Source organism: Spinacia oleracea, chromosome 5, assembly GCF_020520425.1.
Source record: "Spinacia oleracea cultivar Varoflay chromosome 5, BTI_SOV_V1, whole genome shotgun sequence".
Classification (NCBI taxonomy): Eukaryota; Viridiplantae; Streptophyta; class Magnoliopsida; order Caryophyllales; family Amaranthaceae; genus Spinacia; species Spinacia oleracea.
In genome coordinates, this window is record NC_079491.1 from 123,580,359 (window position 1) to 123,605,961 (window position 25,603).

Below are 25,603 nucleotides of genomic sequence, written 5' to 3' on the forward strand. Positions count from 1 at the left end.
ACATTTTTATGTTTAAAATTAGTAAAGCATATGAATTTATTGGTTTAAGTGGGAGCCCTTTTTAGTCATATACTCTTGATTAGGTCTACAAATCCTTAAGGTTAAAACAACTTGATTAGAATTAATAAGGACTGAATAATTGGTAGATTATTGGTGCCCTTGATTAATTGCTGCAAATGTTTACGTGATGCATAATGTGTTTTACTAACCAGCTATGTGGGCCATTCATGATAATGAATGGGTGAATGGTATATATTGTATATGTACTGTTTTGCAGGTTATGAAGTGACTAGTATGGCCCAAATAGGATAGAAAATATGGTCTGCGTACCATTAATTTGAATGTAATTGGTCTAAAGTACCAAAGTTGTTTTTCAATTCAAATATGGTCTGCGTACCATCAAATAGTTGTAATTAGTTTTAATTATAGCTTATTCTATTTGAAGAAAATGGTGCCTCCCACGGAGATTTTCAAGACGGACTTTGAAGTTAAAGCTTCAAGATGAAGTCGGGCCATACTAGATCACATTTATCTTATGCATGTTTTAAGTTATTTATTGCTTTTAAATATGTCTTAAAATGCATGAGATCAAAAGCTTGATTATGTTGCATGATTAAGGATTTTAGTTCACTTAAAATCTAACCAACATAGTAAGAGCCTTAAGTTCCAAACTTAAAAAAAAATTGAGTTAAAAGGTGCCATGCCAAAATATACACTTGCTTGGATATCCTTTACATCAATCTAGTAATAGTTTTCGCTCAGCGAGGTGTTACTTATTGGTCCTAAAGGGGCAAGGTACACAAATAATTGTGAGTACATGTTAGTTTTGGTGAAACTCAACGATATAAGTAAGGAGTCCTTTTATGTCGTGGCAAAATCGATAGGTTTACCTAATAAGTTCTTAGACGTACCTATCAACCAAGAATAGTTTCTAGACTATTAGCAAAAGGCTTTTGCTTACCTAAGATGTTTTAGGATTAAGTCGACAAACTGTGCTTAGTTCTTCAATGATTTTAGGATCTTGGAATCATTTTATTCACACCTGCCGGAACACATAACTTGAATAAAATGCTTAATGAACATTGAATTATGCATGTATGCTAGAATTTAAGTTTATTAAGAGAAACTGTGAATGGTTATTTATTTGTTTATTCTTTTCAATTGTAGTTTTAAATATGGCAAACAATAATCAAAACATCATCATGGGTTCTGAGCTTATGGTCAAGCTGAACCTGGCAAATTTTCTTGAATGGGAAGCTAAGCTAGTTGAAATAGTCAAACTCAATGGACTTGAGTATGTACTATCACATCCCATGCCAAGCTACTATGCCAGAGACATGACCCCTGAGAGATTTTACGCCTGGGATGCGGATCTCAAAAAGGTTATGAGTCTCATGCTGAACAATATCCCTGATGATTGGGCTAGAAGGTTTGTAGCCTATGAACCTTTTTCGCTCATCAAGAATCTGAGGGATATCTGTCGTGGAAGCACGGAGGACAGGGACCTGAACGTCCATGAGTTGATTGAATCAATGTCTGGTCTAAAGGTTAGTTCTCCCAACAGGTGTTATAGGATGGAAGTCCAAGAAACACATGTTCAGCTCCTTCGCACTAAACAGAGGGTAGGCGTCCCACTGAGGTTCCATGTGGATCTTATGCGTTCATACTTTGATCGCCTAAGTCTACTAGGAACACCAATAAGCGAAAGGATGGCAGTCTCTATCTTGCTCAATTCACTACACAGTGGGTTTGGTCGCTTCAAGCAACTATACCTAAGTGAACCAAGAGAAGAAACAGTTGCAGAATTTGTTCACCTTGTCAGAAAGGCTGAAATAATACTGGACTGTGAAGCCAAAGTTTTACTCAAGGCTAAAAAGAGACCGTTCAAGAAAAGTGGAAAGTCCAAGGGCGATGCTAAATCAAAACAGGACAAGTCCACATCAAGCTGTCTTTATTGTGATGGAATAGGCCATTACAAAAGAGAATGTCCAAAGCTAAAGGAAGATCAGAAGAACGGAACAGTCGTTCCATCTTCAGGTATTTTCGTTATAGACTGTATACTTGCTAATTCAACTTCTTGGGTATTAGATACAGGTTGTGGCTCACACTTATGTTCCAATCCACAGGGACTAAGAAGAAGTAGAAAGTTAAGCAAGGGTGAAGTCGACCTACGAGTGGGAAATGGAGCACGGATTACTGCATTAGCTGTAGGAACTTATTATTTGTCGTTGCCCTCCGGGCTAGTTTTGGAACTGGAAGAGTGTTTCCATGTTCCAAGTCTTACTAAAAACATCATTTCAGTTTCTTGCTTAGATGCAAAGGGATTTTCCTTTTTAATAAAAGACAATAGTTGTTCGTTTTATTTTAAAGAGATGTTTTATGGATCTGCTAGATTAGTCAATGGACTTTATTTATTAGATCACGACAAACAAGTATATAACATAAATACCAAAAAGGCCAAAAAGGATGATTCAAATCTCACCTATCTGTGGCATTGTCGATTAGGCCATATAAACTTGAAACGCTTAGAAAGACTTCAAAAGGAAGGAATTCTAGAACCATTTGACTTAGAGGATTATGGTAAATGCGAATCATGTTTACTTGGCAAAATGACAAAGCAACCTTTCTCTAAAGTTGGAGAAAGAGCAAATGAACTATTGGGTTTAATCCATACAGATGTATGTGGACCAATGAGTACAAATGCTAGAGGTGGTTTCAGCTACTTTATCACTTTCACTGATGACTTCAGTAGATATGGTTATGTCTACCTAATGAAGCATAAGTCTGAATCCTTTGACAAATTCAAGGAATTTCAGAGTGAAGTAGAGAATCAATTAGGCAAGAAGATTAAGGCACTGCGGTCTGATAGAGGCGGTGAATATCTGAGCTATGAATTTGATGACCATCTGAAAGAATGTGGAATTCTATCAGAATTGACTCCTCCTGGAACACCACAATGAAACGGTGTGTCGGAACGGAGGAACAGAACCTTGCTAAACATGGTTGTTAGGTTATGATACATATGACAATTCATAAATCATGCGGAAACAACCATTAAGCCAGGAATACATATTATTTACACATAATCATATAGCATAGTTTAGAAGCATACTCTTTGTTGCGTGCCTTCCCTAGCTGCGCCCGAACCGAACAAGAACAAGTCTTTAGGACTCCAAGTGTCGTCCCTCCGTAGATAGTCCACAACACGTCCGGATCCGCCTTAAGATTGACCAACTAGAATCGCCCTTAAGGTACTAATAATTTCGGCACTTTTAGGCAAGGTATGTGACTGAATTTTTCTCTCAAAAACTCACTTTGAATACTTGAAAACTCGTTATAAATTGTGAACCCAGGCCACATATTTATAGGGGTATGGAAAGAGAATTGGAATCCTACTAGGATACGAATTAATTAAATTAGAATCCTAGTGTAACTCTTATTTAATTAATTTATCTTTTAGGATTAGGAATTTAATCATTAAACGAATTCTATACGCTTTAGGATTCGAGTAACACACTTCGAGTAATACGCTAGCACCGCACGCAGGCCTTGCGGCCCACGCACAGCCCCAGCCCACTCGTCGCAGCCCCCCGCGCGCGCCCAAGCTTCGGCTGGGCCTGGCTTTTGCGCTGGGCCTGGTCGCATGCTTGGCGTGTGGTTGTTGCGCTTGGCTTGTTGGGCGATGGCCCGGCTTCGTGCTGGGCCTTCGTCTGGCAGGCCTCGTCCGATGCTAATTCGTACGATACGCTTCCGATTAAATTCTCGATTCCGGAATTCATTTCCGATACGAACAATATTTAATATTTCCGATTCCGGAATTAATTTCCGTTTCGAACAAATATTTAATATTTCCGTTTCCGGAATTATTTTCCGATTCCGATAATATTTCCGATTCTGACAATATTTCCGTTTCCGGCAATATTTCCGATTCCGGCAATATTTCTATTTCCGATAATATTTTCCGATACGTACCATGTTTCCGTTTCCGGCAACATCTACGACTTGGATAATATTTATATTTCCGATACGATCCATATTTCCGTTTCCGGCAATATCATCGTTTCCGGAGTATTCATTTGCTTGCCTTTGACGATCTCAGCTCCCACTGGAACCAAGATCCGTCGATTCCGAATATCCATAGATGGAGTATTTAATGCCATTAAATACTTGATCCGTTTACGTACTATTTGTGTGACCCTACGGGTTCAGTCAAGAGTAAGCTGTGGATTAATATCATTAATTCCACTTGAACTGAAGCGGCCACTAGCCAGGCATTCAGCTCACTTGATCTCACTGAATTATTAACTTGTTAATTAATACTGAACCGCATTTATTAGACTTAACATTGAATGCATACTTGGACCAAGGGCATTATTTCCTTCAGTCTCCCACTTGTCCTTAGGGACAAGTGTGCATTTCCTAATTCCTTTGTCGCTCGATGCTTGCTCTTGAACATAAGGTAAGAGTTGTCATCCTTATTATGTCCAGAGGTGTTCCTCGGTTTCAGAGTTCAACTGATCAAATAAACAGATAATCATAGCCTATGATTCATCCGAGCACGGCCATGCATTTCACAGTTTCTAGCTCTCCGAGTGGCCTTGTACAACTTTTAAGCATCTCATCCCGATTTATGGGAGGACAATCCCAATCTTGCGATCTTGAGATTAGACTTCGTTTGATAGGTGATTACCTGAGCGTTGCCTTTATAGCCTCCTTTTATGGTGTGACGGTTGGTCAACGTCAAAGCAACCAGTTCTCAAACAAGTAATCTCAAATCACTCAGGTATTGAGGATTTAGTGTCTAATAATTTTAATGAAATTTACTTATGACAGATTTTCATCTCTTACAGTAAAGTTTCATAGGTCTTGTCCGATACTAGTCTTCCCAAAGTAAGTATCTATGCAAATGATTATGACATTGCCATGTCCACATAGTTCAAGAAACAGAACCACTAGTCATCTTGCATTCTAGTCGTCTAACATTTTCTATGCGTCCAATTTTATAGAAAACTCCGACTAGGGACCATTTTCAACCTTTGACATTCAAGTTCACTTGATAGACATTTCTTAGTCACAGGACTGGTCCTGACAGTCTATCTTGAATATATCGTCAAATTTGAAGGGACTCATCATTTAATACTAAACCAAGATTAAATGGAATATGAAAATACATTTCATATATGATAAATGTTCAACCCCAATGTTTTATAACCATGGGCCTCAAACCCATCTTCTAAAACAATTCATGGAATTCAAAGCTATGCTTGATTTCCAGTGCTACAACGTGAGTGTTGCTTCTCACTTGTTGCATAGGTTTAGTTATCATGCTTTGCCAATCTTAATATCCTTTTCATCGAATGTTCTTCGAGATATGATGATAAGATCTTTTCGAGTTTGTTTATTATGTGATCTAGTCTTTTCTTACTTCGATGGTGGTTTTACTCATTTTGCAATGAAGAACCATCAAGTTAGCAGACGTTTTTCTTGCTTCAAGAGTGGTTCTACGCATTTTTCAATGAAGAACCATCAAGCCAGCAGATAGGTGATCTACCCAAGTTCAGTGAAGAACTTTAAACAACCCTGTTTTATTGCTTCTTAGGCAATAAGTACTTTTACTTCAACTTTTTAGGTTGCTAGTGATGCTTTGTTTGGATTTGCTTATCCAAGCAGTTCACAGATATGTGGAAGACTTTCCAGCTGTATCTTAGAACATAGAAATTAATATTTTAATTTCCCACGCAACAACTCATGGTCTCCAATCCATGTTGCCATTTCGAAACACGATGCTCTTTAGCTCGTCCTTGTCAATGGTTAACTCCAAAGGGTCTCGCTTGATCCTTTGCCAGTGTTTATGCGTGTAGCATCAATATTTAGCATATCTTTATTTCCTTGAATCAAGAACTATTCCTATGTACCTTTTCAAGTACCATAAGTATTCTTGATCTCAATATAGTTGATCTTTACTTAGATCAATAGAGATTGGTATATGTTCGTCATGGCTAAAGTCATACGATACGTTTTTGGCGATCCTCATATTATATCATACATGATAAATTCTTTTGCAGAATAATTCCCAATTGAATTCTATTCATGTAACTTTAGCTTATCTAGTTTCAGTAGATACTAAATTCAGCTAAATTCTTTGACATATAATATAGGTTAAGAATCTTATTTAGATCCTTTGATGTTTAACTTAGTAAATGCTTATACATAGTTCAAACATCCTTTACTTAGATTTATTCACATGGGTCGAATATCTCCAATGGAGACTTTCGTGTTTGATTTAGTAAATGCCATTACTTAATCCAAAACAATATCATAAGATCTTTGTAAATAGATCTTAATACCCAGTATGTACTAAGTTTCGCCATGGTCCATCATTGATGAATAATTTCAAATCTAAGTCATTAGCATTTGAATGTTGTTTCACAATAGAGAGATATGTGTGTAATACACATAGGACCAATTAAGTTTTAAGTACTCCCACTAAACTTCTTATATATCTATAAGAATCATGTATATTTTATGAAACTAAAATGCTTATTAGCTTCACTTAAAATACAGTTCCAATTCCCAATTGCTTGCTTAAATCTGTACTTAGATTTTATAAGCTAGCTTTTCTTTTCAAGCATTTATTTGGATCCACAAATCCTATGACATACCATGTACATAGTTTATTCCAACATTTGATTGAGGAATACGTTTTGTCATCCAATTGCTATATGTACCAATATGCAATCATTGCTTGAATATAGACTTGAGCATTACGATTATGCATGAGGTTTCAACACAATCCATGTCATGAATTTGCTTGTAACCTTTAGCAACTAATCTAGCTTTGTGTGTGAACACAATTCCATGTTTGATGGTTTTTATCCTTAAAACAAACTTGCAACCAATAGGTGTGAAACTATTCTTGCAAATCAACAAAATTTTAATTTTGTCATCAAAACATTGAGTATGTTTTATGGCCTCTAACCATTAAACATTTGAGTCTATATATGGCCTCTAACCATTTTAGGGAATTTGGGTTTCGTCATAGCTTTCTTACAGGTCACAAACTCATTAATTTACATGATAATAGTTTGACTGCAAGTTGTAGGTTTCTTCACTATCTAATAGAAGAATATCATAGTTTCATTGACCAGAACTCTATGTTTCTTTACTATCTAATAGAAGAATCTCATAGTTCCAGTGACTTGAACTCTATGCCTACTTGGGTATAGAACATCAAACAATAGAATATCAACAGGCACTTTGAGAGTCCTTTGAATATTCTATTCTCCTTGAAGCACTTGTAAAGTCTTCTAAGAGATGTCTATTCTTTAAAGCCACTTGTAAAGTCCTTACAGAATAAGTTCGGATTTTCTGAAGCACTTCGAAAAGCCTCCGGAATGTCCGTTTATGTTTGTTGTTCGCCTTGAAGACTTTCGAGGTCTATTTTCTCCGACTTGTCATTTTGGAAACGAATCTCCAAAAGGACATTATTTCGAGCAAACAAACATTATGTTCTCAAAAATTCGTGGTAGAAACAATACCCTTGTGTCTCATTTGAATAAATCACAATGAAACATATATCTAGACTTGGGCCTTAGTTTGTTGAATAACAAACACTAAGCTCCCACTGAGTTTAGCAACTCTTTAGATATATATAATTGAAAAGATATCCTGAAATTACTTTTCAATAGCTTTGACGAATTTGGTTTAGTTTGGTGGTAGTTGAGCATTTTGTTTTAGAAATTATAGGAAAAGTCTTTATGATTCATCATTGATCGAATCAAGTACTAATTGACTTCGATTATTCCAACTACGATATGCCATATCTTATGGACCTAGATTGTGAAATTACAACACACAATCATTGATGATCATATTTGGTCTCAAGTAATCATCAACATGATCTAACCTAGATCTTTATGATTTCTTGCCAAGTGGATTTTATACTTCTGAATCTTGGAACTACCCAAACAGATTCAACTTATATCACATTTGAGTCAATAAACCTATATTCACTCAAATCCATGTGAAATAATAAAGTCATAAAATCTTTCTTTAGCTTTGAACTCTATCGTCTAGGCGTTCTAACAATAGTTCATATCTTTTGTTACTTTCAACAAGTAAGACTAGCTTGTCTTAAGTTGATCTAGAAATCAACCAACTTTCAAAAGTCCATTAAAATAGAGCTTTTGAATGTTAACTTGTTGATATGGTCTAAGCAACAATGCCAAAGATTAGTGGAACTCAAATCAAGGGGTTGATTTGAACCTAGTAAAGTTCTTTAAAGAGTTGTTTGTTTTAATCAAGCATATTGACTCATTCCGTAAATGACCATTTCATTCAAATAAACAAACAAACAAGCATTGTTTTTGTTCTTCTGAATGTGAGTCTTTCTGTGTTTGAAGCAGAAATTTAGGTATGCTGATTATGGAACAAAATAGCCATTTAGTTCCAGCCTTTGAAAGGACTTAAAACAAACTAGATGACCCTACAACTAATGTAGCATTGCCATGCTTCATTTCCCACTTGTAGGTCATTAGTGTATCCTAGCTTCCATTGTTTGAGTTATTACCGAAGTAAGAACCTCAAGCGGTATATGATACCAAGGAAGTTTGATTGCTAGGTCACTTCTCTTTAAACATAAATTTATAGGTAGAAACGGAATCGTAAATTCCTTTCATTTGTTCCTCGTTTTCCTATTTCTTGTACCCTTTCTTATAGTCTTAAGAGTTGAATTCTTTAGTGTTGACTTTTATACTTTGTTAGACATGTCCAATGTCACCAACAAGGTTCTTTACCATTTTAATTTATGTTGAATATTTTGTTTCAACTAGATGATCTTACCAGAAGCTTCTAAAGTTCTCTAAGCATCGATCTATTCGAATGTCTAGGGACTAGACTCATTCGAGAATTAAATGGACAAAGATATTAGGTTGTTAACCATTGGTAAAGCTGAGCGTATTAAACTCAATGCTTTATGATCTCAAAACTACATTGTATTTTGAATTCACAAGCACCAATTGGTTTGCCATTCGATTTTGATATTCGAAAACAACCATAAAAGTCGCTAAAAGAAACGTACATTTTAAATTGCTCACTTTCTCTCATTTTCGTGAATCGTTCTTGGATTCACTACCAATCGAGGAAATTTACTGTTACCTTTCTTAAAGGATTTATTGCAGTGCAAGATATTTAATTATAAACAATAATTAAAACATACATTGAAGCATGCGAAGTCTAAACATTTATCATGAATAATAACTTGAAAATCAAAGCAATCATGCAATTTCACAAGTTATTAGCATTTTATTCGAATTTATTGTTCCGGCAGGTGTGAATAAAATGATTCCAAGATCCTAAAATCATTGAAGAACTAAGCACAGTTTGTCGACTTAATCCTAAAACATCTTAGGTAAGCAAAAGCCTTTTGCTAATAGTCTAGAAACTACTCTTGGTTGATAGGTACGTCTAAGAACTTATTAGGTAAACCTATCGATTTTGCCACGACATAAAAGGACTTACTTATATCGTTGAGTTTCACCAAAACTAACATGTACTCACAATTATTTGTGTACCTTGCCCCTTTAGGACCAATAAGTAACACCTCGCTGAGCGAAAACTATTACTAGATTGATGTAAAGGATATCCAAGCAAGTGTATATTTTGGCATGGCACCTTTTAACTCAATTTTTAAGTTTGGAACTTAAGGCTCTTACTATGTTGGTTAGATTTTAAGTGAACTAAAATCCTTAATCATGCAACATAATCAAGCTTTTGATCTCATGCATTTTAAGACATATTTAAAAGCAATAAATAACTTAAAACATGCATAAGATAAGTGTGATCTAGTATGGCCCGACTTCATCTTGAAGCTTTAACTTCAAAGTCCGTCTTGAAAATCTCCGTGGGAGGCACCATTTTCTTCAAATAGGATAAGCTATAATTAAAACTAATTACAACTATTTGATGGTACGCAGACCATATTTGAATTAAAAAACGACTTTGGTACTTTAGACCAATTACATTCAAATTAATGGTACGCAGACCATATTTTCTATCCTATTTGGGCCATACTAGTCACTTCATAACCTGCAAAACAGTACATATACAATATATACCATTCACCCATTCATTATTATGAATGGCCCACATAGCTGGTTAGTAAAACACATTATGCATCACGTAAACATTTGCAGCAATTAATCAAGGGCACCAATAATCTACCAATTATTCAGTCCTTATTAATTCTAATCAAGTTGTTTTAACCTTAAGGTTTTGTAGACCAAATCAAGAGTTTATGACTAAAAGGGCTCCCACTTAAACCAATAAATTCATATGCTTTACTAATTTTAAACATAAAAATGTATTTCTAGTCTAACCGGAAACATACAAATTTAATTAAAATTTAAAGCTCATATAAATTTATAATTGAATCCACAAAGTTTAATTTAATTTCAGTCGTATTTAAATTAATTCATGATTTTAATTTTAGTAAAATAATTAGAATAAATAAAATTTATTATAATTACAATATTCAAAATTAAAATCCAAGAAAATAATTTAAATTATTAATTTTAAAATTAATTAAAATTATGTAAACTGAAAATTTCAAATTAAAATTTCAAAACGATCTAATCGTAACGCAACAACCTTACGCATCGCACGCCCATGGGCCACACGCACACAACCATCGCTGGCCATGTGCGCGCAGCCCATGCGCTGCGTCGCATAGCTGCTGCTTCTACCCTTCGCAAGCCATCGCGCGAGCTGGTGCTCGCTGCGCGCGCGCCAGCGCTCGATGCACGCGAGCATGTGCTAGCTGCGCGCGCGCCAGCGCTCGATGCACGCGAGCCATCGCTCGCTGCGTTCGCTCGCTGGCGCTCGCTGCACGCGGGCCAGCGCTCGCTTCGTGCGCTCGCCAGCGCATGCTGTGCGCGCTTGCTAGCGCTCGCTTCGTGCGAGCCAGCGCTCGCTGCGCGCGGCATCGACGCTGGGCGCAGCACTCGTGGCACGCGAGCTTGAGCTCGCTGCGCGCGCTTGCGCGAGGCAGTGCGCGTTGTGGCGCAGCTCGCTTGCTTCCCACACGCGACTGCCGTGCCTTGCCTTCGCCCATGCCCATTCGTCCATTGCTTTGTGCGTGCAAGTTATATGAACAAATCGCTCATTGCATTCGTGTCGCATGGGCGACGAGCTCCCTTGCTCGTCGTCACATGCCCGCACTATACAACACCCCTTAAGGGTAACACGTAGCGTCCATTGCTTTGTGCGTGCAAGTTATATGAACGAATCGCATAAAATTTAAAAAATTTATATTTAAAATTAATGACAAATTAATAAATTAATATTAATTTCATAATTTTAGGGCGAAAAATCGAAAATTTATTATTCAATTGATTTCCGATTAACATGGATTCAGGTCTAGGTCATAAAAATTTAAAATTTATCATAAATTTACAATTTTTATGGTGATTTTTAATCATAGGTATCTAATTAAATTATAATTAATTATGAAAATCAAATTAATTCTAAATTATTCTAATTTTCAACAAATTAATCATAATTACAAATTAGATTGCATAATTAACAAGGCTAGGCATTCAAACTTGTTAAACATATACAGTAGGTCAATCAAAAATTCAAGATTTACCAACAAGAATTGCAAATATTTAATTTAACATCTTAAATTTACGAAATTTTGCATTCGAAAAACTAAAACCTTCGAAAAGTCATAGTTAGGCTTCGAATTTGAGAATTCTGGGTTCGGCCGAAAAATATTACTTTTGTCAAAATTTTAGAATGCCTTTTACATGCGGAATTGACACAAAAATCACTCGATTTGGATGAGTAACGAAGAAACTGCCGAAAAACTGCGTACGTATAATTAAATAAACGCAATTTGCAATTAATTAACAATTACGAAAATTAATCACCCCTTTTAATTCTTGCAAATTTGTAATATTTAACCATGTTCATGCAATTTAGATTATGAAAATAATAAGAGGCTCTGATACCACTGTTAGGTTATGATACATATGACAATTCATAAATCATGCGGAAACAACCATTAAGCCAGGAATACATATTATTTACACATAATCATATAGCATAGTTTAGAAGCATACTCTTTGTTGCGTGCCTTCCCTAGCTGCGCCCGAACCGAACAAGAACAAGTCTTTAGGACTCCAAGTGTCGTCCCTCCGTAGATAGTCCACAGCACGTCCGGATCCGCCTTAAGATTGACCAACTAGAATCGACCTTAAGGTACTAATAATTTCGGCACTTTTAGGCAAGGTATGTGACTGAATTTTTCTCTCAAAAACTCACTTTGAATACTTGAAAACTCGTTATAAATTGTGAACCCAGGCCACATATTTATAGGGGTATGGAAAGAGAATTGGAATCCTACTAGGATACGAATTAATTAAATTAGAATCCTAGTGGAACTCTTATTTAATTAATTTATCTTTTAGGATTAGGAATTTAATCATTAAACGAATTCTATACGCTTTAGGATTCGAGTAACACACTTCGAGTAATACGCTAGCACCGCACGCAGGCCTTGCGGCCCACGCACAGCCCCAGCCCACTCGTCGCAGCCCCGCGCGCGCGCCCAAGCTTCGGCTGGGCCTGGCTTTTGCGCTGGGCCTGGTCGCATGCTTGGCGTGTGGTTGTTGCGCTTGGCTTGCTGGGCGATGGCCCGACTTCGTGCTGGGCCTTCGTCTGGCAGGCCTCGTCCGATGCTAATTCGTACGATACGCTTCCGATTAAATTCTCGATTCCGGAATTCATTTCCGATACGAACAATATTTAATATTTCCGATTCCGGAATTAATTTCCGTTTCGAACAAATATTTAATATTTCCGTTTCCGGAATTATTTTCCGATTCCGATAATATTTCCGATTCTGACAATATTTCCGTTTCCGGCAATATTTCCGATTCCGGCAATATTTCTATTTCCGATAATATTTTCCGATACGTACCATGTTTCCGTTTCCGGCAACATCTACGACTTGGATAATATTTATATTTCCGATACGATCCATATTTCCGTTTCCGGCAATATCATCGTTTCCGGAGTATTCATTTGCTTGCCTTTGACGATCTCAGCTCCCACTGGAACCAAGATCCGTCGATTCCGAATATCCATAGATGGAGTATTTAATGCCATTAAATACTTGATCCGTTTACGTACTATTTGTGTGACCCTACGGGTTCAGTCAAGAGTAAGTTGTGGATTAATATCATTAATTCCACTTGAACTGAAGCGGCCTCTAGCCAGGCATTCAGCTCACTTGATCTCACTGAATTATTAACGTGTTAATTAATACTGAACCGCATTTATTAGACTTAACATTGAATGCATAATTGGACCAAGGGCATTATTTCATTCAGTGGTCAGGTCAATGATGGGTCAGGCCAAACTTCCATTAGAATTTTGGGGACATGCACTAAATACAGCTGCACTCACTATAAATAGAGCTCCGTCAAAAGCTGTCGAAAAGACTCCATACGAATTATGGTTTGGAAAGCCTCCAAATGTGTCTTTTCTTAAGATTTGGGGATGTGAAGTATACGTCAAACGATTAATTTCAGACAAACTTCATCCAAAATCTGACAAAAGTATCCTTGTGGGCTATCCAAAGGAAACAAAGGGGTATTACTTCTACAATACATCTGAGAACAAGGTGTTTGTTGCTCGAGATGGTGTCTTTTTGGAGAAAGATCACATTTCCAAAATGACAAGTGGGAGAAAAGTAGACCTCGAAGAAATTCGAGTCGAACAACAAACTCTAGAGAATGCTCAAGATGACATTCAGGATGAAACTCATAGATCTTTAGAAGAATCTGGTGAGAATCATGGTCAATCTAGAAGTGTTACCCCGCGTAGATCGAAAAGATATAGATCTCAACCGGAAAGGTACTTAGGTATTTTGACGAACGAGAGCTATGACGTTCTATTACTTGAAAGTGATGAACCTGCGACTTACAAACAAGCTATGACGAGCCCTAGCTCCAAGCAATGGCAAGAAGCCATGCAATCTAAGTTAGACTCCATGTCTGAAAACCAAGTAATAACGGAGCTATTGCACAGGCAAAGGAGCCTAGACACCACCAGAGAGTCAAGAATGTACTTCGTAGATTTCACCTTCTACGAGAGTTCGTTGAAAGAAAAGAAGTCGAGATAAACAAGATTGGAACTGATGACAACATATCAGATCCATTGACTAAACCTCTGCCGCAGGCGAAGCACAACTCGCACACTGCAGCTATGGGAATCAAGCATATTGGAGAATGGCTTTGATATTCCTGTTTAATGTTTTAAAGCTTTAGAGTTTAAATCTTTGTAAAACATTATTGGTTAATCATTCACAATAAATGAAAAGAATTCATTTTTCCATTTAATTTGTGGTTTATTAAATGATGAGTCCCTTCAATTTGACAATATATTCAAGATAGACTGTCAGGACCAGTCCTGTGACTAAGAAATGTCTATCAAGTGAACTTGAATGTCAAAGGTTGAAAATGGTCCCTAGTCGGAGTTTTCTATAAAATTGGACGCATAGAAGACGTTAGACGACTAGAATGCAAGATGACTAGTAGTTCTGTTTCTTGAACTATGTGGACATGGCAATGTCATAATCATTTGCATAGATACTTACTTTGGGAAGACTAGTATCGGACAAGACCTATGAAACTTTACTGTAAGAGATGAAAATCTGTCATAAGTAAATTTCATTAAAATTATTAGACACTAAATCCTCAATACCTGAGTGATTTGAGATTACTTGTTTGAGAACTGGTTGCTTTGACGTTGACCAACCGTCGCACCGTAAAAGGAGGCTATAAAGGCAACGCTCAGGTAATCACCTATCAAACGAAGTCTAATCTCAAGATCGCAAGATTGGGATTGTCCTCCCATAAATCGGGATGAGATGCTTAAAAGTTGTACAAGGCCACTCGGAGAGCTAGAAACTGTGAAATGCATGGCCGTGCTCGGATGAATCATAGGCTATGATTATTTGTTTATTTGATCAGTTGAACTCTGAAACCGAGGAACACCTCTGGACATAATAAGGATGACAACTCTTACCTTATGTTCAAGAGCAAGCATCGAGCGACAAAGGAATTAGGAAATGCACACTTGTCCCTAAGGACAAGTGGGAGACTGAAGGAAATAATGCCCTTGGTCCAAGTATGCATTCAATGTTAAGTCTAATAAATGCAGTTCAGTATTAATTAACAAATTAATAATTCAGTGAGATCAAGTGAGCTGAATGCCTAGCTAGAGGCCGCTTCAGTTCAAGTGGAATTAATGATATTAATCCACAACTTACTCTTGACTGAACCCGTAGGGTCACACAAATAGTACGTAAACAGATCAAGTATTTAATGGCATTAAATACTCCATCTATGGATATTCGGAATCGACGGATCTTGGTTTCAGTGGGAGCTGAGATCGTCACAGGCAAGAAATGAATACTCCGGAAACGATGATATTGCCGGAAACGGAAATATGGATCGTGTCGGAAATATAAATATTATACAAGTCGTAGATGTTGCCGGAAACGGAAACATGGTACGTATCGGAAAATATTATCGGAAATGAAAATATTGCCGGAATCAGAAATAATATTGCCGGAAACGGAAATATTGTCAGAAACGGAAATATTATCAGAATCGGAAATAAATTCCGGAATCGGGAATTTAATCGAAAGTGTATCGTACGAATTAGCATCGGACGAGGCTCGCTAGACGAAGGCCCAGCACGAAGCCAGGCCATCGCCCAGCAAGCCACACGCATCACCAACACACGCCAAAGCCTCGACCAGGCCCAGCGCAAGCCAGGCCCAGCCGAAGCCATGGGCGCGCGCGGATAGTAGCGTGGGCCGAGCGCTGTGCGCTCAGCGTGGGCCGCAAGGCCTGCCCGGGTGTACGGTGCTCGTGCGATGCTCGTGTGCGAATCCTAAAGCTATCGGGATTCAATAAAAGATTAAATCCTAAACCTATTAGATAAAGTTTATTTAAATAGAGTCCTAGCAGGATTCTATTTAAATAAATTAGTATCCTAATAGGATTCCAATTCTCTTTCCATACCTCTATAAATAAGGGCCTAGGGTCATTGTTTATAAATAAGTTTTCAAGTATTCAAAACTAGGATTTTTAAGCACAAAAATCAGCTATAATTCTTGCCCATTTAGCCGAAAATAAGTAGAACCTTAAGGGCGATTCTAGTTGGTCAATCTTAAGGCGGATCCGGACGTGCTGTGAACTATCTACGGAGGGACGACACTTGGAGTCCTAAAGACTTGTTCTTGTTCGGTTCGGGCGCAGCTAGGGAGGGCACGCATCAAAGAGTATGCATCTAAACTATGCTAAATGATTATGTGTAAATAATATGTTTTCCTGGCTTTATGGTTTTTTTCCGCATGATTTATGAATTGTCATATGTATCATAACCTAACATCCCCATCATCATCCACCTATATCAAACTTCACCCAGTAAACATCTCTCAAAAATGCAAATCAAGCATAAATTTCAGATTCTAATTAAACCCTCAATTTATGTCATGGACTACAAAATTAGGGCATAATCAATCAAATGACTCAACAAAGAAAATCAAACCTTGACAACTGCGGAACTCAATCGACGCTTTGCAGGAGGCTCGTCCTTCAAATTCGACCTATCAACCTAATTTCAAACAATTAGTTCAGAAATTCTGTAGATTTGTAAAGTCTGTGAGACATAAAAAAGACATAGATGGAGTAATACAGGAACCTCCTTCACTTAGTCAGCTAAAGACAGAGAGAGGAAAAAAATCGCAAAAAAACTACCTGAATGCTGATTTGGGACGCGATTCGGCGAGGAAATGTAACCCTAAAACGACGACAATGGAGACGCGAGGAGAGAGAAACGTGAGAGAGGGGAGAGAGGACACAAATCGCCTCTGAAATGTGAGGAGAGAGAAAAGAGTGCAAGAGATAGAGGCTCAGCGAGCAGCATCAACGAATTCAAGGGTGTTTTGGTAATTTTGTCGGGGGACACGAAAAGTTAAGTTACGAAAAAGCCCTCAGCTCTTGGCTTATATAATAGAGATATAAATTTAAAAACGTAGAGAAAAACTCTAAAAGCGGTCAAAATTAGCCAAGGCCGAGTTTTGGAAGGATTTTGCGAGTCCACTTTGGATTAATTCCAAGTATAACAGGTCCAAATTATACGAAGATGCCTTGAATTATCAAAATTTCAATTATTTTAGTTCAATTTGATCTAGTTAAAGTAAACCGATGAAAAACTGATCAAGATGAGCCCGGCCTGAAATTTCCCGGCCCGGTTTTCAGGCCCGGCTCGGCATGAAATTTTAAATTTTTTGGGCGGGTTTGCGAAACATAAAACTAAACTGTTTAGTTATAAATTTGGCTCGGCCCGAAAATGATCCGAAAGCCCGATATTTTAGGCCCGAAATAACGGGGGTGAGCATAAATTTTTAGCTCAAATCTTGGCCTGTCCCGACATAGCAGGCTGATTTTTTATGCCTCGGCCCGTCCCGAATCCAGCCCGACCCGCCATTTAATCAGGTCTATGAAAAATGCAAGACTCAAATATCAAGGATCCGACACAAGTAGGAGGTTAGGAGCAATCACATAGGGGACCCAAACATTATTGGATCGTGTCACTTGTTAAGAAAAATGGAGGTCCAAAAATGACGTGGTAAAAGGCCCATAGGTGCTCCCAAGTTCCCAACGGATCATTTACTTTCAGAATTTGAAATACCACAAACTCCGCTTCTTTTTCTCTCTCTTCCTCTGTTTCTTCTAGGTTTCAGGTGATTCATCTTCTTTCCTTGCTCAGCTTTGTCATACTCACTCACTGTTCTTTCCTTCTTTGTCAAACAAAATATGGCGACGGAAGGTCATGAAACTATGGATCCAGAATCCCAATTTCTTATGGAAATGCGATTGAAATCAAAAAGACCTCATGAATCTGAAGATAATGATGATGATAATGATAATGATGATTTTGAATGGGATAATTACAAAGAAAATGTGAGGCCATTAAAGCGAGGTCGTAATATCAAGATATTGAATGAATCCCTAAAATCTCACTCAAATATTTCCCTTAAACATTCTCTTCTCCTCAACCGAAGGTATTCAATTTCACTTTTTCACCCGTTTTTTATTTGAATTATCCATATTTTCCCATCAAATTTACTGATTATTTTTTCAATTTCAGGAAATTGATTGCGGAAATTGATGAGTATGAAGGTGATGATCCTCTTCTACCCTGGCTCCAGTAAGTTGCTCTAATTTCAAAACCCTAGCTTTGTTGTGAAATTCTGAAATTTGGATAACACAAACAAGAGTGTGTAATGCAGGTGTATCAAGTGGGTTCAAGAAGCTTTTCCGTCTGCCGGAGATTCCTCCGGCCTCCTGGTGATATACGAGCAGTGCGTTCGGACATTTTGGCACGATGATCGCTATCGCCACGATCTTCGTTACCTTTCAGTCTGGCTTGAATACGTACGTACTTTCCATTTTTATCGATTACTAGTTATTACTGTTAGATTGAAGAGTTGTTATTGTAGGGATTAAGTTTTGTTGGAATTGGATTTCAGGCTGAAAATTGTGCGGATGCTGAAGTAATATATAGGTTTTTGGATGCTAATAATATTGGACAATCTCATTCTTCATACTATATATCTTATGCTTTGTATATGGAGTCCAAACATAAGATCAAAACTGCTAATGAAGTTTTCAATCGAGGCCTGTCAATGTAAGCCTCAAGCTTTATGCATCATTTCTACCCATTTTTTGCCCATTTTTTGCATACTGTATCTGTAGTATATATTTGTATGATAGAAACATAAGTACATAACTTTGTTATTCCTGTGCAAGAGGATAATCAAAGGATCAAGTATATCTTCGGGTTAAGTTTAGATCTGGCCTTCTTGTGCTCATGTTTTGTAGGATGGCCGATTGTTTCGAATGTAATTGGCTAATTATACTTTATATGCATTTTGGAGGCTTTGCTGGCTAGTTAAGGTAGCACCATTTTGTCAATGAAAAAAGGCAAATGTATGTGACCGAATAAGATGGTATAGACATACCTTCGTCTGTTGGATTCCTATCATTCAGATAAAATTGAGTTTTATGAGAGATTACTGGGTGCTTAAAAGTGTGCTTGTTCTAAATGTAAAATCATAAAAGGAGTTGTGACATTTACCTTATGGTGTTGGTAATTGTGCTTGGAACATGGTCTAATGGATTGGAGCCTTGAGTTTGAAACATGTAGTTCTTCATTCTTCTGTTGTCACAGGTTTCATACAACTTCAACCAACCATACGATGCACAGTTGCACACACATGAATTGATTGGCCTAGGAAATTAGTTTATCATTAGGATGACTTTTCTTTGTATCTCATGGGGTTTACCCCATGTGCTTTACTAGGAGTAGCTTTCATTGGTCATTTTTCAATATGGTTGACATTGGCATGGAAGGCTTTATATTCTCATTAGTATTTGTCCCATTCCGTTGCCAAAATCATTGCCTTATTTTGTAGAGCTGCTATCTGCTTCCTTCCATGGGTGTCAATCTTTTTATAACTCTAAATCTATAATATCATACTCGTATCATTGTATGTAATGTAATATTCCAATGATTTTCCTAGTTCCCATCTGAATATAGTGATGCAATGCCATTCTTCACGTCTTCTCTTTAACTTGATTAAGCTGTTCGATAAGGGTAATGAGTGCTTTCTACTCCATTTGATGGTATTTGGTCCAATGCTTTTTCGTATCCTTCCCTCACTTTACATTGACCAAATTACCCACTTTGGATATATTCCGATTTTTCTCCCAATGTTTTCAATTATTAAAGTTAAGATTTTATTCAGACCAAGAAAAATTAAAGAGAAGAGAATAGTGAATTAGCCACTACCCTTCATTCTCATCTCATTGTCACAGCCTTACCCCAATCAGCAACACCACCTGATAACCCCTAGACATGCATGTTTGTGGCATCTGCACGACTGCACTGACAGAAATGGGGTTGATAAATCCGCTTATGACCACTAAAATGTTAATCCACTAGCAAAATGTGTTATCACAGTTCAATGTTTCAAGAATAGTCTGTTGTTAGGAAGGTAGCGAGAAGATTAGGAGGAAGCCAGGGCCCAATGAAGCACTAAGCAGTCGATTAGCAGAGAAGATGAAGAGGGTGGTTGTTTGGGGGAGGGGGGGATTACATGCTGTCGGTAATGGCTAAACATGTACCACTGTAGTCTGTTGTCATCTAAACTTAACAAACCAATGAGGTAATTGTCTATTTTAATTTGAGCACTAGGGTTAGTACGATATCATTCTAGTACTATTGAATCTTACAAAATTGTTTTACGAGCTGCAACAACCATGCTTTGTGATTGTTTACTTGCCCCTCCACTACAATTTCCTGGACAATTGGACTTTCAACTGTATCATATCCCATGTCATCATACCACTATGAAGATATATCAAACCACCCCCCCCCCCCCCCACCCCACCCCCCCTTCCCAACCCTCCTGCAGTAGTTGGCCACCCTATGTTCCAGTAAACTGATAGTGTCATTCAACTAATGACCAAGTCTGAAGTGACCCATTTGACTCAGGTTGGTGTTGTTTGTTTTGAGAGTTTGCATTCAATGTGTTTTGTCAAACTGAGAACTTCTCGAGAAAGTAAGAGAAAGAAAAAATATCCATTTAATGTGTTTCCCCATGTCTATGTTCCTAAATGTCTGGTAGCATTATAAAGTTCAGTAAGAAATTTTCTTGCAAACATGCAACATGATTGCCTTCTTCTTCACTATTTAAACCCGTCGCCTAACCTATTCTTTGCATTCTATCCATTAGCATTTCTGAAGCTTGAGCAACGGTTCATGGATAGGAGATATTCTGATTGGTTTTTCAATGTATAGAAACGCTCAACCACATGTTAAGTTGGAAGCAGCTTACAGGAAATTTCTATGTCGCTCAGTGGGGAGATCTAAAACTTCGGCTGATGTAGGATCTTACACTCTTACTTTTCTGTAGTTTGATGTTTTTACACAATGTTTATGATTTTAAGTCCTTTCTTCCACTCTTCCAGGAAGACGTAACAGAGGATAATCTATCAAATCGAAGCTTTGGCACCGTGCTGTTCAATGGAGAAAATAGTGAGTTTTTTTTCTAGTCTAACCTGAATAGAAGTGCCATAATTTATTTTCGCTACCCTTCTTTGCTGTTCTAATTTCTAAAATGTGTCTCTTCTAATCCAGGAAGAATTGGAGCTTCAGACATTGGCAGGAAAAGTAACAAGGGAAATAGGTAAGCAAAGTTAATTGCCATGATGAGTCAGTACGGTCTGTTGGGATGACTGTTAAGTTTGGTAATTTTACTAGTTTGCAGAACTAACTTGTTTTTCTTATAATTGTAGGGGCGAGGGTATTCCTATTTCTGTCTATAAGGAAGCAGCTGTAGAGAATAGCTCTAGTTATCGGGTAGATTTATCAAAAGTTGGATCAAAACAGTGGGATAGTCTTGCCACTCACAAAGATAGAAACAAAGAGAACAAAGCAATCCCTGCAAAGTGGACATCATTTAAGGTCCATTATTATTAGACTAGCATTTACTATCTCAAATTTTCAAGATGAAAGGTTTTAGCTGTGGATAAACCTTGGATAGATGCTGATGAAGCAAAAACTCTAATAATATACTCCACCATTTACAGGTTTTGCAGAGACCTGGCAGTAGACTTGCAAGAGTTGCCTCTCCTGCAATTGAGGTGTTTGTTGATGAGGAATGTTCTGAGTAAGTATTATGACCATGTATTTTAGTAAAGTGAATGGAACTCGTGTGTATTTTATCAAAAGATTTAAGTTAAGGATGCCGTGGAATTCTCACATTAATACCTCAGACATTTTTTCTATATTGGTGCTTGCAATATGATCAAATATATCAGTTCTAAATTATAAAGTTGTATATCTTCGTTTTATGCTACTAGGCTATGAGAAACCTGTAATGCTGCTAGGCTGGCGTTTTATTTTTCATCTTCTTACTTGTATCTGGTGCAGATTGCAACAACCTGGCGATTCCCAAAACATTTCAAGGTCACTATTGAAGGATAGGGATGAAGATAACATCAAAAGGTAAGATTATCCCAAACTGCTATTGAAGTGTTAGTTATTTGGCGTTCCAAACTCATAACAGAAACGTTGTCTTGCAGAGAAACTGAATTACTCAAGGAAAATCCACTGCGCAACTTCCCTGCTAACAGTTTTCCTCGATGACTTGGTTCGCATATGCACTCATTCTTTGGAGAAGGGATCAACATTTTTCCTCAAGTAGTTCCATTTTACTTGCTGTATCTTTCTTGTATACCACATCATAAGCCGTAACATCTGATATTGTTTGTTGTTTATTGTGCATTAGAAACATTTTGTACCAAGGCTGGCTTTGTATTTTTATATTTCATATGTTCCAGGAATTGGATCATTGAGGTTTGAAAAACTTTGTAATCAATAATGGTGTTGCTTGTTTGCGAAACAAGCTTTGAAATCAATAATCAATCATTTTCTGTTTGCTACATGAAAATAGCAAGTGTTCTATACTGTTTCTGAGTTCCTTAAACGAAATGCAGGATTGCAGGCTATATCATGATTCATGAGTGTGTGGGCATAGCAGAGACATAGAGGCCACCCATGGACTTCCCTTAGAAACTTTCCCCTATATAAATTAGATTTACTTCTCCAGTTTGGAACTAATATACAATGGTCCTGTTTGGCAATTGGCTATCGGCTGTTGGATGTCGGCTGTCGGCTGTTTTACTTGGCTGGTTTGACTGGCTGTTCAAGTTGGCTGCTTTTGTTGGCTGTTTGACTATGGATTGGTTACAAATATGTTTGGTAAAATCAGTTGTTGGCTGTTGGCTGTAGCTATGTAAAATGACATTTAAGGACATTTGATGTCTTTTATTCATTTTTCAATACATACTTTGTATTATGTACGGAGTAAAACGTAATTACAAATAAATAAAATATAAATTAAAAATAAATTACTTTATGCAATAGTATTAATAAATTATTATTTTAATTAATAATTACGGAGTAATAATTAATAGCTAATAATTAATAATCAATGATTAATAATTAATAATTAATAATAATTAAATTTATAATAATTAAATTAATAATAATTAATAATTAATCATAAATAATTAATTATTAATTAATCACTTTTAGTTATTAGTCATTAATTAATACTCCATAATTATTAACTTTTAGTTGTTATTAATTATTAATTATTAGTAAAAAACAAGGACAAAAAAGTAATTTAGATAGTGAAAAGCCAAAAGCCAACTCCAAAAAGCTAGTGTTACTAGCTTTTCATTTTTGGCAGAAAAGCTGGCTTTTCAGCAAGCTAAAAAGCTAGTTACCAAACATATTTTTTGGCTGTTTGACCAGATTAAAAAGCCAACAGCCAAAAGCCAACCAAAAAGCCATTTGCCAAACAAGGCCAATATGAGTATATGACTACTCCCTCCGTATAACACTTGGCCGGACACGAGTATTAAGGAAGAATAGTTGAATGAAATAAAATAACAAAGCAAGTGGGGTTGGCTAAATATTTTAATCAAGTAAAATAAGTGAGAACCATTAAATTTTGAATGGGTGTGAGGTTGGGGGTTTATGAATTTAATTGTTTAATGTGATAGTGGGTCATATGTTAAATTAGATATATTATTTAATTAGATGGTAGGGTTGAAAATTTACTCAAAATATCAAGTGTATCTTCTATTTAAACACGGAGGGAGTATATTAAATGTCAATGTGAGCACTCATCAACAATGGCGTTACGCACTTTCTGATTCTCTTTCATCAACTATTAGACTATTACTCCCTTGGTTTTCTCTCTCACAACTCACAAGTACCAACAATGGGTTCCATCAAACTACTTCTTTGATCGATTAATTGCAGCTTAGTTCTAAATCGAATTCAATTGGGGGAACTTGGTTTTCTAGTTGGAAACCAACTACATTTTATCACAGGTTTCATCTTAAATTTTCTTTTTTTTCTGGTTTTGATTCGTTGGGGCGTAATAGGCGAAAAGTTTTTTTTGGATTTAAATGTTAGTGTGAACATGAACTCCGCCCGGTTAATCTTGATGATTGGCGAACAAAGCAAATTGAAGAGTGTTTTTGTAAATAAATTGTCAAAATATACCATACACTTTTATATTAAATTTTTTATTTGTATTTAAAAAAAAATCAGATATACTGTGTATGCAAATTTTATATCTATATAATTAAAGCGGACTGGTGTAGAATGTGAGAGTTCCAAAACCCCAATTCACATCTCTCACGCACTGTTATTTAAGAAAATGTAATAAATATTTTGAAAAAAAAACAATAAAGTCAACTTAAATATCTTAAACTTTTAAATTTGGAAACTTGAATAACAAAAAAATATATGGCTTGAAAATTTTAAAACTAAATTTTAATCAATCTAATAAATATAGAAAACATCACCTTTTTTTTTTCTTCTATGATTAACTTTCTTCTACTCTAATCAGTTTAATAAAAATAAAAAGCTTTAGTTAAATAATATTAAGGAAAATTTGGTAATATTAATCTAACCTTTGTCCGATTTTCTTTTATTAATCCAACCTACGACATATTTTTTAATAATCTCACCTTTACTACCCACGACTTTTATTGGGCTTAAGTGACCGATAACCGGTGAAAAAATCATCGAAATGGTGATGAATGATGATGATGACTGAATATATCGAGAGAGAGTACTTCCACGTAGGGACATATTACCGCCTACAATAGGTTTATGACGTGTTGGGCCCAATAAAAGTCGTTGGGTGGTAAAGGTGAGATTATTAAAAAATATGTCGTAGGTAGGATTAATAAAAGAAAATCGGCCGAAAGGTTGGATTAATATTACCAAATTTTCCTAATATTAAACCATACACTTTATACTAGAATAAAAATTATACATAGAATAAAAATAACATTCAAAACCTCTTCCCCCACTTTAAAAAAAGTGTTGTTGTATTGTCAATATTGTTAAGCACTCACCAATGTTCAATTCATACCATTTGTAGAGTATATTGTTATTTGTATCATGGATGGGATGAGACGATTTTTATCGACCGGGGGGGGCGCGGGGGGGGGGGGGGGGGGGGGGTTGGGGTGTGGGGGGTTGATTGCAGTTGAATTGGTTGTCTTTGGTGTTGCCAATTTTGCTAATGAGCCCGCACTTGACATAGAAATGGGCAGCACAAGCCTATAAATGAGCCGCACTTGGCCTATAAATGAGCTGCAATTGATCTAGAAATTTGTTATATAACCGATTTTCCTGATATATATAATATACAATTGGACCACGCCACTAGTTAACCTCCATACATGTAACGCCCCGAACTCTAATTCAAGGAATTAAGCAGCGAAATTTACCTTATTCGGTCGGGACATTACTGTCGTAACTCCCTCTTGGAAATTACATGGCAATGTTGCTATTACTATTAAAATTCCTCATTAACATAATAATCCTCTTATTTCATAATAGAAGTACATAACTTTACTTAAAAGCC

The 25,603-nt window shown here is 36.7% G+C and overlaps 1 protein-coding gene across 1 annotated transcript; it reads left to right on the forward strand.

Annotated features, from left to right (window-relative positions):
* Positions 1 to 17,737: 17,737 nt before the first annotated feature.
* Positions 17,738 to 22,597, forward strand: LOC110778617 (mitotic spindle checkpoint protein BUBR1). Its single transcript, XM_021983165.2, has 11 exons — positions 17,738 to 18,142; positions 18,229 to 18,288; positions 18,371 to 18,515; positions 18,611 to 18,768; positions 20,944 to 21,028; positions 21,114 to 21,180; positions 21,283 to 21,331; positions 21,441 to 21,609; positions 21,735 to 21,814; positions 22,078 to 22,152; positions 22,230 to 22,597. The coding sequence occupies exons 1-11, from the start codon at positions 17,895 to 17,897 to the stop codon at positions 22,291 to 22,293; spliced, it is 1,200 nt and encodes a 399-aa protein (XP_021838857.1). The 5' UTR covers positions 17,738 to 17,894; the 3' UTR covers positions 22,294 to 22,597.
* The last annotated feature ends 3,006 nt before the right edge of the window (positions 22,598 to 25,603 follow it).

Bases quoted from the DNA above. Each gene is read 5' to 3' on its own strand.
- LOC110778617 (XM_021983165.2), top strand. From the start codon at position 17,895: ATGGCGACGGAAGGTCATGAAACTATGGATCCAGAATCCCAATTTCTT. The intron at 21,029-21,113 runs GTAGGATCTTAC...CCACTCTTCCAG, and splicing joins GATCTAAAACTTCGGCTGAT to GAAGACGTAACAGAGGATAA. The intron at 21,332-21,440 runs GTAAGCAAAGTT...TTATAATTGTAG, and splicing joins AAAAGTAACAAGGGAAATAG to GGGCGAGGGTATTCCTATTT.